The following is a 19,617-nucleotide window of genomic DNA, read 5'->3' on the forward strand; positions in this document are numbered from 1 at the left end:
GAAAACAAAGGTTCAAGTCAGTGCAAGTAGAAGATGTCTGTTCTCTTTTTCTATACAAGGAAATATCCCAGGGCTGTAGTGGTTTTGTAATCAGATAGATGGGGTCTGAATTCCCCTTCACTTATTATGGTGACCTTGAGCAAGTTACTCTGCATATCCCAAATATGTAATAAGAGAAGCTGAAATAGTGAATATTCTAAAACATTATAAATTTCTAAATATTAGAAAATACATATGTACTTAGCAAAAGCCTCCTTTTTATTACTTTGGTTGGGGGTGTGGGATGAGGTAAAAAATATTACCGGGCTTCCCTGGTGGCGCAGCGGTTGAGAATCTGCCTGCCAATGCAGGGGACACGGGTTCGAGCCCTGGTCTGGGAAGATCCCACATGCCGCGGAGCAACTGAGCCACAACTACTGAGCCTGCGCGTCTGGAGCCTGTGCTCCGCAACAAGAGAGGCCGCGACAGTGAGAGGCCTGCGCACCGCGATGAAGAGTGGCCCCCGCTTGCCGCAACTAGAGAAAGCCCTCACACAGAAACAAAGACCCAACACAGCCAAAACTAAACAAATTAATTAATTAAAAAAAAAAAAAAAGAATATTACCAATTGCCAGACACTGTTACGAGAAAATTAACAGAAAAAAATCGCTCTATTGAGGACATGCCTTCTTTGATTCCCAGGGCAGTGGTGATGCGGTCAGCTTTTGGCTGAAGCACTTTTTATTCAATTATTTATGGAACTGCATGGCAGACCAGGTAGGTCTACACCAGAGGATCCCCATAAGGCAGTTTAGAGAGAGAGAACTGGGCAAATGCCAAGTTAAACTGGCCTTTGGTTCCACTAAGAACCAAGAATGGAAGACTGAGTAGCAGTGAGACAGAAATGCACCCTACATTGCCTAGAAAATAACCATAAGATACCTAGATATTTCCCTTCTACTGCTGTTAGACTTAGCCCTCTGCCTCAACCTGCCCTGCTTTTCCTGCCTTTTCCTAGACTGAGTCAGTATGACCCCATCTCTAGTTTACCTCCCTGCTTACTAGAGCCCTGTTATCCCACAGTTATTTTATCTTTTGTGATAGTGCCGACACATAGTTGTTAATTCATGGGGCATCAGAATGATTTCCAAGTCAGTGAGAAGCAAGTACAAACACTGGAAAATATATCCCTACCTCCTAGTTTTCATAGGAATCTGTTGATTAGAAACATATGACAATTGAGGTAACTGCAGGAATAGGGTAGAAATTGTTAAAACACAAAAAGGATTTTACACAATATAGCTTATGTTCATATCTTGTCACTGTCTTAATTATATGTATAGGTAAGTTTTGAGGGCACTGTCTTCTTAGAATTACATTTTTATAAACTTTTTATTGAAGTGTTATGCACATACAGAAAAGTGGGATTTACATTTCTAAAGTTAATAAATAGTGTCACATAGCTATGACTGCCTTCATTGTTGTTGTGACCCAAAATACTTCTTAAAAATTGGGAATTTATGCGATAGAACATTCTCAACTTTAAAGCAACTTTAAGTTCAGTTGTGCCGTACAGCATCAGACTTAGTTCTGAATAATTCTTAGAATACTGCATAATATTTTATACTGGCCAATATGTTTTATAGTTCCTGAACTCAACGAGATGACAAGTTGAATTAAGGATGAAATTCAACCAAGACCTTCCAGCTTATATTTTTTCTATTCATTTTAACATAGATATGCAACTTATGGTATTCTTAACAACTGTGTTAACTACAAAGAATAAAAAGATTTTGCAACCAAGAGTTGGAATGGAAACAATTTCTGAGATAGAGATCAAATTGTGTTTATAGACACCATTGGCAGCTTTATCATCAGTCATTTCCTGTGGGAATATTTCACTGGGACATAATTTTATGCCTTGACTATTCATTAAATAGCTTTGGTTCCACAGAATAAAAATAGTGTAGAACTATAAATAGTAATGTATGCAAATTGTAGTGTAACATTTCACTGTATTTTCCTAGATGAGAATTAAGATTATTTAACAAAGTGTGTTCTTACACATCACTGAAAGAATTTTAAAACAACACTAATAGAGTATGGTCTAGTGGAGAGTCAGGCAATAGACTGGAAATTAAAGTCATTTGCTTCCTTCAAATTAAAGTTGACATTAGTTTTAAAATATTTATTCATCATGTACAGTGTATAAGATGTTATACTCTATGAAGAATATAAAAGTCAAGTATAAGTAGTCTCTGCCCTCAAGGAGTTTATGAATTTTCTTGTACGGGAGATAGGGTGCACCTTGTAAAAAACAAAAAATAATAAACATACTTTGAGTGGGTACGAATAAAGTACTATTGGAGTTTGGAGGAAGAGAGATCATGTCCATGTGGAAGATCAGAGACAACTTCATGAAGAAGGCAGCTGAATGGAACCTTAAAGGATGGGTAAGATTTCTGCAAATAGAGATGCAGGTAAAATTATTCCAGGATGCAGAGACTAGGTACTAATAAAGGAAGTATAGATCAAAGCACATTTAGAGGCTGGAGCCTTTGACTGATTGATAGGAAAAAAAAAAAAAAGGAACTTACATAGAGATATATCGTTGAAAATAGGGTCAGTTAAATTCACTTATGCAAGCATTTGTTTATTCAACAAATATTTCTTGAGTACTTACTAGGTGCAACTACTGTGCTAGGAGTTAGTAGTACACTCATGAGGTACTCAGACAAAGGCCCCTTCTAATACATAAGCGCTAAAAAGTTTAACTCTGAAATCAGATTGATTCTCATCAAACACAAACAAGTCCACTGCTCTGTGGCAACACAAGGTATTTTACAGCTGTTACACAAAACATGGAATTTAATGCTTTTGAGAGAGAGTTGGTATTTCCAAATAACATTGTTTCTCAATTTCAACCCAATTGTTTTTCAACCCAGTTTTAATTAAAACAAAGTGTTAGGTGATGGGGGAGGCTATATTTGCGCCTCCGTTTTACAAGTTTTGGTTTATGCCATAATTAATTTTGTGTTAGCATGCATTAACAGGAAGGAAGGCAGGAAGAAAGAAAAATAGACTTTAAAAAGAGACACCAGTGGTGATTTTTTGGACAAAAGGATTCTTCCTAATTGAAAAGGAATCTCTGCAAATTTCCTTTAAATAGCCAGCTCCCTCAAATTAAAATGATTCGGAACGTTTCTAGAACACACTGCACTAAGTGAGATACACCTGTACTCATACCTTATCCGTCAAAACAATCTTTTTCTCTCAAGCTAGGACTTGCACTATAGGACACGCCTCGTGCAGCGGTGGCAACGCGGAGGGTGGTGAAGGTGACTGAGTGGCAGCCAGGAGGGCACTTTCCCTTTCTCCGTCTCCCCAACCAGAACTTTGCAGCCTCCAGCCAGACTCACCTTCCCGCTCCTTCTTTTTCCCGCCTCGACTCTCTGCACCGCCCCCGACCCCCTCGGTGCGCTCTCTCTGCATCCCTCGGTCTTCCTTAGCTCTCACCCACCTCCTTTCCCTCTCACCCACCTCCCTCCCCCGCCCTCCGCCTTGCCTCGCCCGGCGCCCGCGGAGCGGCAGCCGGCGGCCCGCGCGCCCCGTTGCGGCCCGGGGCTCCGGGGCATGCGCTCTGCGACGCCGCCGCCCTCCCCCACCCGTCCCGCGGCAGAGTTATGCCAAGAATGTGAGGAGCCCGCGAGGGCCAGTGTAGGTCATGGGGAGCCGCCGCCGCCGCCGCCGCCGCCGCCGCCGCGAGCGCGGCTTTCTCCCGAGCGGTGCTCCGAGCTCTCCCCGCACCAGGGGCGAGCCTGGCTGCTGAGGCGGAGGGGGATGACGGACCCTTTGAGGAGGACGCTGTCCAGGCTCCGGGGGAGGCGGGGTCCTCGCGCCGCCGGGGGGCCCGGGCGCCGGGCGGCCGCAGCAGCCACCGTGGCGGCCTCTTCGGCTACCGAGGGAGACGCCGGGGGTGCTCCGGACGGGTCCCTACGGGAGCGCGCCAGCGGAGCCCGGCCGAGCCTGGAGCGACCGCCGCCGTCGCCTCAGGCGTGGGGTCCTGAGGCGCGGGTCCCGGGAGGGCGGCCGGAGAGGTCGGGGGCGCTGGGGCCTCGGCCGCGCAGCGGGAAGGAGGCTGCACCCCCGGGCCGCGGGCTCACTCGCGCCTCTCTGCACGCTCCGCCGGGCTCCGAGGGCAGCGGAGAGGACGAGGAGGACGACGCCGACTACTACGAGAACCTGCCCGGCGGCTCCCAGCCCGCGCCGGAGCCTGAGGGGGCGGAGGCGGAGCGGTGGCCCCCGCCTCCCCCGGCCGCTGGCTCCTCCCCAGGGGCGGAGGGCGGCCGTCTGGAGACAGGCAGGCTGCAGACCCAGTTGCGAGAGGCCTATTATCTGCTGATCCAGGCCATGCACGACCTGCCCCCTGACTCGGGCAGGCGGCAGGGCGACCGGGGCAGGGCGCATTGCGGCTGCCCTGCGGGAGCCCGGGCTCCGGGCCAGCCGCCTTCCCCCTGCGGCGCGGCGGCCCGCCGAGTCTGCCCCCGAGACTGCGAGCGGGGAGGCGGCGGCCGCCCTTGGCAGCAGGTGTCCCCGCCCCGGTCTCCTCCGAAGGAGTCGGGGGGAGGCCGCCTGCGGACTCCTCGGATGCTGCTGTCCTGCAGCAGAAGCCTCGACAGCCTCCGCGTGGGTGCCAAGCCGCCTCCCTTACAGCGGTGGCGGAGCGACAGCTGGATCAGGTGCGGCGCGCGCGGGGAACCGGACGAGCCCCCGCCACGTGGAGGCGGGATGGACGGCTGGAGCGGAGGCAGCTCCCGGGCCGCGGCGCCCTCGGGCCTCCGGACTCGCAGCTCCGAGGACCCCCGCCGCTCCTCAGGAAGCCGCGGCAAAGAAGACGGCCAGGAGGGGCTCCCCTTCCTCAAACCGCCCGCGGTGACAGTCAAGAAGCTGCAGAAGTGGATGTACAAAGGACGCCTGCTGTCCCTGGGAATGAAGGGTCGCGCTCGTAGGACACCCCCCGAAGTCACCCGAGCGCAGGCAACGTCTCCAAATCTGGGCGCTTTGAAAATGCGGGAAAGCCAAGTCGTCTCGGTGCCACCAGACCAAAGAATTACGCTGACAGGTAGGATACCTTGCAATCAAAATGTGTTTACCGACTGGGCTTCTGTCTTAAGAGCGAAGAAGAAGGTATGGTTTTGCAGACAGGTACGTGCCGGTGCCAAAGTGAGGTTCACGTCAGTGGCAGCCTAATGCTATTTCCAGGTTACCTAGTATAATGCCTTATCTCGGTTTTTGTTTGTTTGTTTGTTTTTTTAAGACAGTGGCATGAGGAACTTGGGGTTTTTGTTTTTTCTTCTCTAAGAACCAGTGTACGTAGTCCTAAGCGCAACAGTAAGTAAAGGTTAAGTTCACCACACGCTGCTTTTCAGTCGGCTTAAGAGTTGGGCGGTGCTGCCTTGACTTTTATTCTTTGTAGCTCTGGGCTAATCTGTAGAAGTTTGTGGAGTTTGTGAATTTGATCCATGTTAGACTTTATGGGCTTCATAAACTGTCATTTTACTCATTACACCTCCCGGTCAGAAGCGTTTGTGTACACAGACAGATACACACAACCAAAACCCAAAACCAAACCAAACCGAAAAAACTATCATAGTAATACTTCTTTTTAGTCAGGTGGGATTTCAGGTTTCTTCTCTTCACCTTTCCCTCCCCTCCCCCTCCCCCATTAAAACATAGCAATGTAGTTAATCTTATTATTGTGGAAAATGAAGGGCACTTGGATTTTAATCAGAAGAAAAGTATGTCTTATGTACTTTTTAAGAAAGTGTAGGCATTTAAAGGAATTTGTAAAAAGTCTATTTGTCCTAATAATAGGATTTTACTCCCTATTTTGTATGTGTGTGATTTTTAGTTTTCACTGAAGGTTTAAGTTATCCATTCTAGAAATCTCTTATGTTGTAAGTAGTAAGAGAATTCTCTTGTGAAAGAAGTACCTTTAAACTGAGCCAAAAAGAACATGATCTTTTGGACTACACTTTTAAAGACTTTTAGTGAACATAATGACTTACATATCAGTAATACTTTAAAAAATATTAAATGCTGAAATGTAAAAGTATTCACAGTACTTGGCAGTTTCTCTGTTAAGAATTACAAATCCTACAGGACTAGGTTTGTACACATTAACTTTTTTAACCAATAAACACAAAACGGGGAGAAACAAAGTTCACAAAACTTTTTATTACACAATGAGGACAAATCAAATAATTCACTTCAAGTGTATACAAAACGAGAAGTTTTTTTGAATCTATAAATCTCTAACCCACACCTGTCAATTTCCCTCAAATTTATTCCATTCCACCTGAATAAAAAGATAGTAGAATGTAAATTTTTGTGAAGAGAGGTGTGCTTCATGCTAAGTTCATATTAAAATATGCATTTCCAGTAGTAAAGTATTTGTAATCATTTATTACATTTTAGTGCTATTATATCTTTATCTCCACTGATTTTGGTTCAGTTAACTCTTTGTAAGACAGTTAATTTTTAGCCATAACAAAAATCTGTATAAAACTTAAGTAAAATATGTATTACCCTTTTGTTGCAAAGGTTAGACATTACTATCTGATGGCTTTTAATGCCCTCAGTTGTTGTGTAAACATTGAAGTGTTTTAAAAGTAATAATAACTGTAGAAACTCTTAGGAATGAATTCATTGGTTTTTTCATTGAGAAACTAAATGAAACCAATTTTAAAAGAAATTAAATGACACATTAGAATTATTATGTGATGGTATTTTAGATATTTTACAAGAAATCTAAACAAAAACTTACATAATCTCTGGTTTTAAAAACTTTCTCAGATGTTATTTCCTTTCAAATCATCAGTTCATCTTTTAGGAAAGATAAAAATAATTTGTGCAATGTTTATATATCTAGTATAGATTTGAAGAGTTAATTTTTTAAAAAACTGTTTTTTATGAAGGTTAGTTGAACTTATTAAAACCATTCTGAATACTTTATGGGGTTTTCATATCATCTTTATTACTTCCCTCCCCCCCCCCCCCCATGGAGGTATGACAGCTGTTATTGAACAACAACAGCAAAAGCAAAGAAGGGTTTAAGTAGTTTTCCCAAGGTCACTTAAACTAGTATTTGGTTTATGTATACTAATATATAGATTCAAACTATTATGTGGATTCAAACTCAGGTCTTTATGACTCCAAAACCCCTATTTATATAAGGTCAAAGGGACTCTAAATTTCTTTAGAGGTTTGATCCAATTAATTCTATTAAGTTGCTTGGACTGAGGAGATGGATGGAATTTCAACAAGGTTTAGAGGGGTAAGTAACTTCCTCAAAGTTGCAAAGAAGATGAGGGAATCCTAGAATAGGTTTAAAGTCTTTCTTTTAGTCAATTGCTTTATCCATCTTAAACCTTTACCTTTAAATGTTTAGTTCAAACTTGTTACTTGGATTCTACTTTTAATCATGTTTTCTAAAAAGTTAACTGGGCAGTCGCGATGAAGCAGTACATTCTTGGTTGTATAAAGATGTTAAATAGCTCAGAAGGGGACTTCCCTGGTGGCGTAGTGGTTGAGAATCTGCCTGCCAATGCTGGGGACCCAGTTCCAGCCCTGGTCTGGGAAGATCTCACATGCTGCGGAGCAGCTAAGCCCGTGCACCACAACTACTGAGCCTGCGCTCTAGAGCCCACGAGCCACAACTACTGAGCCTGCGTACCACAATTACTGAAGCCTGCGCGCCTAGAGCCTGTGCTCCGCAACGAGAGACCACCGCAGTGAGAAGCCCGCGCACCGCAACAAAGAGTAGCCCCCGCTCGCCGCAACTAGAGAAAGCCCGCGCCAGCAACGAAGACCCAATGCAGCCAAAAATAAATATAAATAAATAAATAAATGTATTTTAAAAAATAGCTTAGAAGGTTTATATCACATTTTTCTGTACAATATTATTTGTGATGATGTTTTCTTTAAAAGTAAAGTTATAGTTAGAATTTATAACACAGAATAACTATATAAGGAGATAGAAATACCTAATCTACTTAGGTGTTTTGGAAATTTTTGAAGCCATATGACAAATGGAAGCCAAAATGATATTCTGTTTTGATTTCTGGCTCCTACTAAGAACCACTAAAACTTTTGATAGTATAATACTGCCAATGATTTGATGCAGTTGGGAATGTAGTGCTCACAGATTGACCAATTTGTTACTAATTGAGATGATTATTGAAGAAATCTAAAGTCATTACACACAGTAAATATTGTAAAGTTTCTTCAGGCCTTAAGGTTACAAAGGAATTTTAATCTATTTGCTGACTATACTTCATTATAAGTCTTTATAAGTAAGTTTTAATTAGCATATAGTACTCAGAAATAAATCGGAATGCACTGGGTTGAGCTATTTTGGCCTTTTACTGCTTTAAAAAATAATTAGCCTACTTTACTCTTCTTGCTCCGTGATCTGTGAAAGAAAAAAAATTTGGGCATGTAATATTCTGTTCAAAATCTTTAGACAGTTCTTTAAAAGTAGTATTAAATAGCTGGTATGATCTTGTGCATTATATCTTAAAGTGAAGTTGACACTGTTAATGCAGATTCCTATCTATTCCCTTCTCAAGTATTTGTAGCTTCAATTTCTTAACTTTATGAACTACATTATCTTTATGAACTACATTATCTTTATGAATTTTTCCAACAAATTCTTTTATGCATTAGCCCTTTCAAGACTGGTAACTATAGGCAAATACTTTTTGACTGTCTTCTAGCTCTAAATTCTTCTGTTAGAAATTCTGCCATCGTGGCCCCAGAAGCAAGTGAGTCCATTTTTTTGTTTTTGTTTTTTGTTTTGGGAAGAGTGCCATAAAACATTGGAGTTGCTGGTGGCAGGAAAACATTGAGAGTTACAAATTCAGCAGAAAATAGTGTTGTGTTGATTTTTGAAAGTCCTACATTTCTAAGTGGTGTTTATGTTTTGAGAATCCTAAGGCTGTTTTCCAGACCTTTGCCACTCAAAGTGTGGTTGGCAGTTATAGAGCAGAACTTTTCAAACTTAATGTGCATATGAATTCTCTGAAAATCTTGTTAAAATAAAGATTTAATATGTATGGGGGTGGGACCTTGAGATTCTGCATTTTAACAAGCTCGCAGTGTAGATGCTGCTGTTTGGTACACGCTTTGAGTAGTAAGGTTCTAGAATTCTCAGTATCTCAATCACCTATCTTGATATATTTTAAAAAGTTTTGAAAAAGCATTCTACTTTATTCTGATACTTGATACTTAAACTAACCCCTATTAGAGCAAAGCACTTGAGCTCTTTCTGTTTCAGTTTTACGTGTATGAATTTATACTTACTACTTATATATGACAAGTTTAAGCAGATCCCTCCATATTAGTCTCATCTTGCACCAATAAAAGTGAGATTTTAGAATCTGCAAGAGAGAATGCCATATAGTGTAATGGCTAATAGAATAGAGATTCTGGGTTTCTGATCAAATCTACCACTTACCAGGCTTATGACCTTGGACAAATTACTCAGCTCTGCATAGCCTCAGTCCTCAGGTTGCTGTGATGATGAAAAAAGATAATCCATTTGGTACCATGCCTGGCGCTTAGCTGTTATCAAGAGAAAGGCAAGCAGGCTTTGTGAAAATATATTAGGATTCTGGATAGAGAGTGAAATGATCTGAAGTTGAGAAGGACTGCTTTAAGGAGCATTGGGAATTGAACTAGAGGACACCACTTTAGGAGCACTTATTTATTCTACTCATCTTTTCTTCTGTGCTTCTTTTCTCTTGTTCCTCTTCATTACTTTCAGGGAGCTGAAAAGAGTCTCAAAGTTTCCTTCTCTACTTTCCTGTCCCCAAAGCTAGCACACAGCTTTTTTCTTAAGAGTTTTTATTGCTAGTCACAAGGGAGGAAAAATAAAAGATAGAAAAATACCTTTTTTCTTTTCATTGTACCCCTCTCCTCATTTAGATTTATCTGGGAAAGATAAAGACATACACATAAACACACTCATATGTAAACCTAAGGCTTAAGTTTATTCTAGTAATTTCATTTGGGCTGCCAAGCTTGACTCTATAAGCAGGGCTGCTTTTATTTATTTAAGCTCAAATACATTGTTCATAAGAATGCTTTTATTTAGGATTTTTAAAGAGAAGTAAGCTAAAACAACAGTTTGATTTTGCAGTAGAATGTTTTAAATGATGAAAAGATGCTGTAGATACTGTACATTTTCAATGAGGGCTGCAATACATAATTTCCCAGAAAGTTTGCTGTTGATTTTGATCTGGGGCACTAGTTAAATGTTTAGTAATAGTAAATCATCTAGATTTATTATGAAATACGTAATAGTTGAGAACACAAAATTGGCTTGAGTAGTTCACCACTATGTAAATATTTTTCTGAGTGAAAAACTTTTAATTGCCACTTCCGCATTCTCTTACAGATTTTCAAGGAAAATGACTTTAATTAGAGTCTGATAGTTATACCATAACGTGTATAGTTGCAAGAGAATAAAGACTTTTTTGCCTTGCAACTTTGCACCCTTATTTTTATATCTTTTTTACTTGTGTCTTCTTTCAACATACAAATATATAAATGTCAAAATATATATATACACACACACATATATATAAAATTCGAAGCTAAAGGTAACTTTTACATTTATACCAGTAAGGTTTAACATTAATTTTAGCATAAATGGGGAGTGAAGGGACGATGGTAAATAGCTTTCCATTTCTGTGTAACTTATATTCATATGCATCCATTTAATTAACTGAGATAAATATGAAATGCTTTAAGTTATATATAAATAATTGCCCAAGTAAAATTTTCTGCCTTGAATAATGTGTTGCTTATATTCAGTTTTAATAACGGAATAAATTTGGCTTTTATCAGAACGTATAATAATGTACCTATTTATCTCTAAATTTAAACTTCAGCATTATGTGTTTTTAAATATTCAGCAATACCAAGCAGACTGTTTCATCTCAAGTTTATGTAGTTTGTAGTTTCATGAAAAATAGTTGTAGTGTGTCTCACGATGTAATTATTCCTTTTAATATTACATATTCATTACATATCAATAGATGTATCAATTGGTTTAAATATGGGATACTGGTAGCTTTATTTTTCTCATTGTAGTTCCTTGGAATATAGTACAAGTAGAAGCATGTTTATTTCATTTACAATGTACATCAAAAAACTCTGAAAAGACTCAAAATAATGTGTCTATATAAAATTTTGGATGTTTTGAGAGACATCTGAGAAAAAGATAAAATAGATATGGCTCATATCCATTGTGAGTTGTATAATTTTGTAGTTTTTTGCTTTAAATTTATAATTATGTCAAAACTGCATGTAATATCCTGTGAAGGTCTGAAATGCTGTTAAATAGTATAGGATTTGACCTTAAGTGTGAAATAGATCTTAGATTTTAGTGCACTCAGCAAAAGGTTGTGGTCACTAAAAACTCTGAAGTTCCAAGCGATTCCTGAGTATGTGTTGACTTTCAGTTCTTAATTTTTTTTTTAAATTGAAGTATAGTTGATTTACAATGTTGTGTTAGTTTCAGGTGTACAGCAAAGTAATTCAGATATAAATATATATATATATATATATATATATATATATATATATATATATATATATTCTTTTTTCAGATTCTTTTCCCTTATAGGTTATTACAAAATATTAGCTATAGTTCCCTGTGTTATACCGTAGTCCTTGTTTGTCTATTTTATACATAGTCATGTATGTTTGTTAATTGCAAACTCCTAATTTATCCCCCCCCCACCCCCTTCCCCTTTGGTAATCATTAGTTTGTTTTCTATGTCTGTGAGTCTGTTTCTGTTTTAGAAATAAGTTCATTTGTATCTTTTTTTAGATTCCACATACAAGTGATATCGAATGATATTTGTCTTTGTTAGACTTACTTCACTTAGTATGATAATCTCTAGATCCATCCATGTTGCTGCAAATGGCATTATTTCATTCTTTTTTATGGCTAAGTAATATTCCATTATATATATATATATATATATATATATATATATATATATATATATATATATATATATATACCACATCTTCTTTATCCATTCATCTGTCAATGGACACTTAGGTTGCTTCCATATCCTGGCTATTGTAAATAGTGCTGCTATGAACATTGGGGTGCAGGTGTCTTTTTGAATTAGAGTTTTTGCCTTTTCTGGATATATGTCCAGATCAATTCTTAATTTTAAGTGTAAAGAAGACAGAACCATAGAAAGACTCTTGAATCTTCAGGTTTCATTAGTTAAACTAAATCAAATCAATTCAAGATATTTATTGACTATCTGTTACATGTTTGCATGTTAAATCCTGGAGAGTGGAGGTGGGTATCCTTTAGTTAGTAGACCAGGTGTACTACTACAAACTTTGGAGTCAGAAGAGTTTGTTTTGAGTGCTGCCTCTTCTATTTACCAACAGGCGATCTCAGGCAAGTTACTTGACTTTTCTGAGTAGTTTTCTAAGTATTTCAAACATTATCTTACTTAATCCCAAGAGCCACCCTATAAAGTTAACTTGGTGGATATTATCATAATGCTCAGAGAGAGGCACCTACTTCCCTACTTTTAGTGGGTAGCATGGTGTAGGGGAGACAGGTGAGAGCAAGGATTTTAAGGTTAGACAGGCTTAAATTTGAATTCTATGGCTAGCACCTTGGCCATATTCCACATATGTTTGAGGCTCATGGAAATAATCCTACCTGTCTCAGAATTGTTGTGGAGGTTAAAGGAGGTTAAGGGCTTTCTTACTGCTTTATCTCTTGTTCCTGCCACATAATAGGCACTCAATAAATATTTCTTGAGTAAATAAATATCTGACATAGTAGACATTCATGAGAGATTCCTTCCCTTCTTATTCTTAGTCTATTCCTCTATCCCTGCCTCTGGAACTATTGAACTTGAAACCCAGTTTGTGTTTAAGGTTTTGTTTTGTTTTTAAATTAATCTGCTTGATTAGGTATTTAGGGTTATAAAAAGGACAAATTTACATTTTTAAATGATTTTTTTTCAGTAGAAGGGAGATTCCTGAAAACCTTGAGTATGCGTGAACCTAATTTTTTGGTTGTTATTAAGCTCCTCAGAGTTTAATGTGTTTTTATCACTCTCTGTCACTGGACTATTATATTTTACTTGCTGTAATACTAAAATCAATCAACCAAATACACACTCAAAGTAGCATAGACCACGATTTACAAACCTGACATGATCTTAAAATTAGAAATGTGGTTTTGTTTTAATTATCTATGTGTAGTGAATTAGTTTATGATATATATTTATTTAGCTTATTGACTGTCATTGAAGCCGGCTTTATGTAACTCTTTGGAAGTGCAAAAAAATTTTCCCCTTTATATGGAATTAATGTTACATATACATTTTTAGAGTCTTATCTCATTATATTAATACATACACATATCTAAGTATTTGACATCCTCCACTGGGCTATGAATTCCTTAAAAGCAGGGGCTATTTTGTTCATTCTTGTATTCTTGCTGCTTGAGTTTGTGCCTGTCAATAATATAGCTGTGTTGTGCTTATTGTGAGACAGGATACCTGGTCCTAATCAAGGGCCTCCTTAGGGACTTTTATTTTTATTTTTGCCCTAGATATTTATAACTTAAACTCTGCATAAGTTGCTTCTGCACTGTATGGTTGGGAAACAAACGTTATTTTGAATTTTTAATAATCAGTAAGATATTCAGTAATAAGTAAGGCACAATTGTTTTGAAAGATTTATTCAAAGTTAATCTTTGTATGAAAAGGTAGTAATCTTACTTGTGTTTTCCAAAGTCCTTGTAGCAGTGAGTTTAAAATTACCCAAATATTAAAGACACAGACCTCCTAGAGAATGGACTTGAGGATATGGGGAGGGGGTGGGGTGAGATGTGACAGGGTAAGAGAGTGTCATGGACATATATACACTACCAAATGTAAAATAGATAACTAGTGGGAAGCAGCCGCATAGCACAGGGAGATCAGCTCGGTGCTTTGTGACCACCTAGAGGGGTGGGATGGGGAGGGTGGGAGGGAGGGAGATGCAAGAGGGAAGAGAAATGGGAACATATTGTATATGTATAACTGATTCACTTTGTTATAAAGCAGGAGCTAACACACCATTGTAAGGCAATTATACTTCAATAAAGATGTTTAAAAAAAAATTACCCAAATATTAATTAAAGGCATACTGTGTATAAAGCATTCTATACAAGCTTTTTATAAAGCACGTTTTGCTTAGGGTAAAGCTTTTTTTAGCCCTATGATATTTATAAAGGCAGTCTCAGAGTTTGTTTATCCTTTTTCTTAGAATTCTTATGATACCTATACTAGCAGTCTGATATCTAAATAATAGAAATCATGTTTAGGTGGAAAATCCAAAATTTTCTTGTTCAATTTTAGTCTCTGAATGTGATTAATATTACTTTTCTTTCTTTTTATCTTTTTAAAAATCGTATTTTAATAACTGGTCTTAAGTGACATGCCTTTCTTGGTATGCCAGGCATTATATTCTGCCTTCTTTTTTCTTTGAAACAGACTTACTTGAAAATGTCTGTGAGTCTTCAATGAAGAGAAGAGAACTTGAAGATCTGAAGGATAATATTGGCTTCAGGGGTCATAAGCCACTTAATAGCATCACTGTGTCAAAGAAACGCAATTGGCTATATCAGAGTACTCTGAGATCTTTTAATTTGGAAGAAGAAAATAAGAAATGCCAAGATATAAGTCATTTATCCATCTCACCTGTTTCTCTACCTAAACTGCAGCTGTCACGACCTTTCCTCAAATCATCTGAAGAATATTGTACATATATGGTGTGTAATGCTACAAATTCTTCATTATCAAGAAACTGTTCATTAGACTTTAATGAGGAAAATGATGCAGATGATGAAGGAGAAATATGGTACAACCCCATTCCTGAAGATGATGACTTTGGTATATCAAATGCCTTGAGTTTTGGGGAGGCAGACTCTGCTGTTCTGAAGTTTCCTGATGTCGGTTTGAGAGTATTATCTGGTAGTGACCTAATGAAAGGAGAGCAGCACACTGAAGACTTGCTGTGCTCTTCTGAACACACAGGCGATGTTCAGACCACACAGTCAAATGAAATAAATCCTATGGATTCCACCTATTCCACAGAGTTTGTGCAGCAGTACAAGCAAAGGCATGGACACAAGACACAAGAGGGTATAATAGTAGAGGAGAGTCCCATGTTGAGATCTCCTTTTGCAGGTAAAGATGATCATATATCTGCCTTTTCTTCTTCCATTTTTCAATTCTTTGGCAGTATCTAAAACTAAATATAGATGTCTATTGTAGCTATGTACTTTTCCTTACAAAGTGAGTGTATTTTCATGAAAATAAAGAAAACTGAAAAAGGTTTATAAACATTTTTATGCACATGGTGGTTTAATTATTCCTATTACAGACTTGGTTTTATAAGGCGTGAAGGAGCTGGGGTAGTCCTACACCAACTTTTAGTGTGTATGGTGTGGTTTTAGTATGTTTATCCTTTGAGGCAGTAATTACTTTTCTCTTAGTTGACAGAATGGAGTCACAGGGACTGGAAGAGATATATTCTTCATGTATGTCTTGTTTTGCTTTATTCATTTATTCATTCATTCATTCACACCTGATCTGGCCACAGATGAAAAATTGTGTATTCGGTATACTAGCAGTCATTAGTTTTCACTTTTCTGCCTACATTTCTTCAGAAACAAAGGAAAGGAAGAAGAGAAAAAGAAAGGAGAGGTAGAAGTATAGATCTTGCAGATAGGTGCTACAATAGATATGGAACCCAGAAAGGAAATAATTGAAGTTTGATATGTATTAGGTTGAACCATATGAAACTGCCAATATTTAACAGTTTTTGGTCTGAAAACAAAAACAAAAACAAAAACCTGGCATTTCATATAGTTCAACCTAATGGTGTTATTTTCCCTTGATTGCCTTGATTTCTGGTGTGCTTCTTTTTAAATTTAGTCCCAGACGCACTGCCTAGGAAACAGAGCATAAACACTTTTAGTTGCAATTATTAAATGTTGAATAGAAAGCAGTTCTATATAATATCGAGTCATTTTAATTTATAAAAGTTCAAATGATACAGAGTAGTCGAAGATGTGGGGTATAGCAGATGCTGTTAGTACTTGTCCGTATCCCTTGGGTTTTATTACTTATTTAAATGGAGGCGGCCTACTTCCAAAAATCCGTATCTGCATCTCTACTTGAGGACTCCTTCCGAAGTGTTAGGGAGTCTCCTGCAGGACATCCTGGGAGTGCCCCTCAACTAGTGACTGACAGGAGTTGGTATAGGCCTACCCCAGCTCCCTCCACACTTGAGTGGGATAATTCTGTATTGTTTCCCAGAGTTTTCTCATGAAGTTAAGCTCCAGGTGCCCATAGTGGTAGCAGGCTTGATAATTCACCTTGAATTTTCTCCTGAATTTTCTCAGTTTCTTGCTGATCTTTTTTGTACTTTACAAATAATCTACTTGCATTTGGATCCTTCTCTCAGGGGTATGAGGAGAAGGAGTAAATGTTATATTGATAAGAAAAAAAGTGAGTTAAAAAACAGTGTGAACTGTATGATGTCAATTTTGAAAGAAACAATGAAAAGCTGTCCTGGAACTGTTAATGCTTGACCCACCCCTACCCCCTGGTGTTGGGATTAAAATTGTGTGTGTGCATTTCTAATTGTAGACTGATTTTCCAGAGCGAATGTGTGTTTCTTTTGTAGTATGGATGGGAAGAGGAATAAATAGTCTATAAAATAATAGTTTGGAACAGAGGTTGTGATCAGGATGGAGTGATGAGGAAGGCTTGCAGGAGTAGGGCAGACAGATAGTGATGGGTCTGGAATGGTACAGAAAAGGCAAGAGGGCATAAGTATAAGAGCAACATTAGAGAGCCAGTGTCTGTAAAGTGATATACACTTTAAGTACTGTCTTTAAACTTTATTATTTTATGTTTGTGGCAAATTGTGAATCTGTAAAGACTGACAGACATTACCAAAAAAACAAAAAAACAAAAAACCACCCAAATTTGAAAGTACAGTAGGGCTGCCAATTATGTCTCCTTTCTTACTGTTATTCTTCTCTTAAGTATATTAGTACAACAAGCATGTTCCTAAGTTGACCAAAGGAAGTATTTGGACAGTTCGTTTATATGTCATCTTTTTTTTGCTTTAGTTTGATCAGAAAGGTTATTTACCTAAAGTGGTATGTTTTCTTTAGCAACACTGGCAGAAATCTGTTGAGAAATAGGCAAAGAGAATGGTTGAATTTCAAAATAATTTTTTGATTAAGAAATAGGAAAGTTTAAGTATTTTTAATATGAATGACAATTTTATGATCATCCTAACACAATTGTGACTTGTTTTTTGCCTGTTAACTTCTGGATGTATATATATGTATCTTTTACCTAGTTGCTGACATAGTGGACTATTTTTGGGTTTTGTTAATTTCACTTGCTGTCTATATTTTGTATTGTCACATGTAGATTAATGTTATGATTGTTTCCCTATTTTTATAGTATTTAATTGAGTTGATGTGCCCTAATCTGTTTGACTGGTTCCTTAATGTTGGGTGTTAATAGAATCTTTCCACTACTGTTGCAGTGATCTTTATCATGATCTATTTTGCTTCATTAGGATCGATTACTAGTATCTTTACTTGGTCTTTTTAGCTGGTAACTATTATAGGTAATTTCTATATTGTATTTCCTGAAAGGTTTACCAATTTATAGGCAATTAACAATTGGTTAATTCATTTATTCAATAAACACTGAGTTTCTGCTATGTGCCAGTTACTGTTCTAGATGCTGAAGGAGTGTGCCAGTTTCAACTGATTCTAGCCTGGTTCATAAATTTATATTTAAAGATTTTCATTTTATGCTTTCCCCTTACAAGTTGTAGCTAATCTGTGATCTGGTTAGTATAATTTTGGTTTAATTTTAAGTGATTGTTCAGATTGGTCATATTTCAGCTCTTGGATTTTATAAAAACAAAGCATTTTTTAAAAATAAATTCAGTCTTGTCTGCAGTAGAAATGGCTAACAAATACAGTATTTCATTTTAATAATTAGGTAAGGACTTCAGTAGGAAATATTTAATGCATAATATGTAAAAAAAGTCAGTATGTTAGATTAACTCTTTATTGATTTAATAAAACCTAGAGCAATTTCATATACTGGGTAGCTTTTTTAGGCCATGACAAAATAGATTGTAGACTACAGCAGGACCCTGACTACTATAGAATGTTTTAGACCAGGAAACCAGTAGAATTGTACTACAATTTACAGTACAAGGGAACGCTTTGTCTAGTTTATCAAACACTCCATTTCTAATTAGTTGCTTACCAGAAAAGCCCAGCAGGCATACTTAAAATAGTCCTTTCTCTATAAAGAAACTACTTTGTCAATAGGACACATTGAAGGGTGGAGGGAGAATACTATATTAATACTTTAAAGAAAGGTCATTTAATCTACTGATTTTTGAAATGAATAAACACTTTTTTCTCATTTTAATTGTCAAATGTAGTATTACATAGAGTAGCCTCTGATATTAGGGTCATTAAGGATCTTTATAAGGAATAATTAGATAAAGTATGAAAAATTAATTTAAATTTTAAATATTGGGATAATACTAACAGATTTTTAGAAGTTATTTTCACTTTGTTCTATTAATTTGAAAACTTACTAGGAACAGGTTCAGATTTTTAAATGAAATTGATTAGTCTTTACATTCTTTTCTTGGGGGGGAATTGAAAGTTTAAGGTTAAATGGAATACTTTAACTTCTTAATAATAGTTGAGAAAAGGTATTTGAAAATCAGCTTGATGTATACGTATGGACAGAAAAATGTTTAAAAGGATGGAGAGACAGAAAGCGTAGTATTTTAGAGCATAGATTCTGAAAGCCTGTGTTTAGGTTTGAGTCCTGATTCTTCCACTTACCAGCTTTGTGATCTTAGACAAATTAGCTCATGCATGAGGTTCCTTACCTGGAGAATGGGGTGGTAACGGTATCTTAACTCTTAAGGTTATTATGAGAGTTAAATGAGGGTCTGCTCTTACTAATTATTAAATTAATTTTTCACACTTTGTCTAACTCAGTAAATGTTGGCTGGTATTATTTTTAATAATAATTAAATATTAATAATTTAATAATAACAATAGAAACTACTTTTAATATTATTTTCACCACAATATTTAGCATGATTAATCTCCTGGCAGTGCGGTTTTACAATGGTTAATCTCTTGGCAATGTGGGCTATTATTTACTTTATTTGTACTTTTTTGAATTTTTAAAAAACTTTTTATTGTAAACCTGAATAATTTTGACATTTAGGAAAAAATAAAACTATTTTTGTGTGGAGAAGAATTCGAAAGAATTTTAACACTTTACTCTTTATGAAAATTGAAAATTATAAGAAAACATATTTTATCTCTGTACTGTCATTTAATATATTAAAATTGCAAAGAAAGACCCTAATTTAGCTTTTGAAGTTCTACAGAATTATTGCATACAGATAATACAAGAAAGAAAATGTCTATACCGTTTTAAAAATTATTCAGTTAGGTTTATG

At 37.5% G+C, this 19,617-nt stretch overlaps 1 protein-coding gene across 8 annotated transcripts in view; it reads left to right on the forward strand.

The window, feature by feature from the left end:
* The first annotated feature begins 289 nt into the window (after positions 1-289).
* SYDE2 (synapse defective Rho GTPase homolog 2) overlaps positions 290-19,617 on the forward strand; it is a 47,329-nt gene continuing 28,001 nt past the window's right edge. For 7 of the 8 annotated variants that reach the window (XR_014250998.1, XR_014250999.1, XM_082413679.1 and 4 more), the window contains exons 1-2: positions 290-5,101; positions 14,571-15,266. Coding sequence is in view for 6 of the 8 variants with exons in the window: in XM_082413679.1 (XP_082269805.1) it covers positions 3,613-5,101; positions 14,571-15,266 (2,185 nt within the window). In the remaining 2 variants the exon portion in view is untranslated. The remainder of the gene's footprint in view (positions 5,102-14,570; positions 15,267-19,617) is intronic. The other variant, XM_082413681.1, reaches the window with a different exon arrangement.

The sequence above is a fragment of the Balaenoptera physalus genome, assembly GCF_965194825.1.
Source record: "Balaenoptera physalus genome assembly, chromosome: 1".
Lineage (NCBI taxonomy): Eukaryota > Metazoa > Chordata > Mammalia > Artiodactyla > Balaenopteridae > Balaenoptera > Balaenoptera physalus.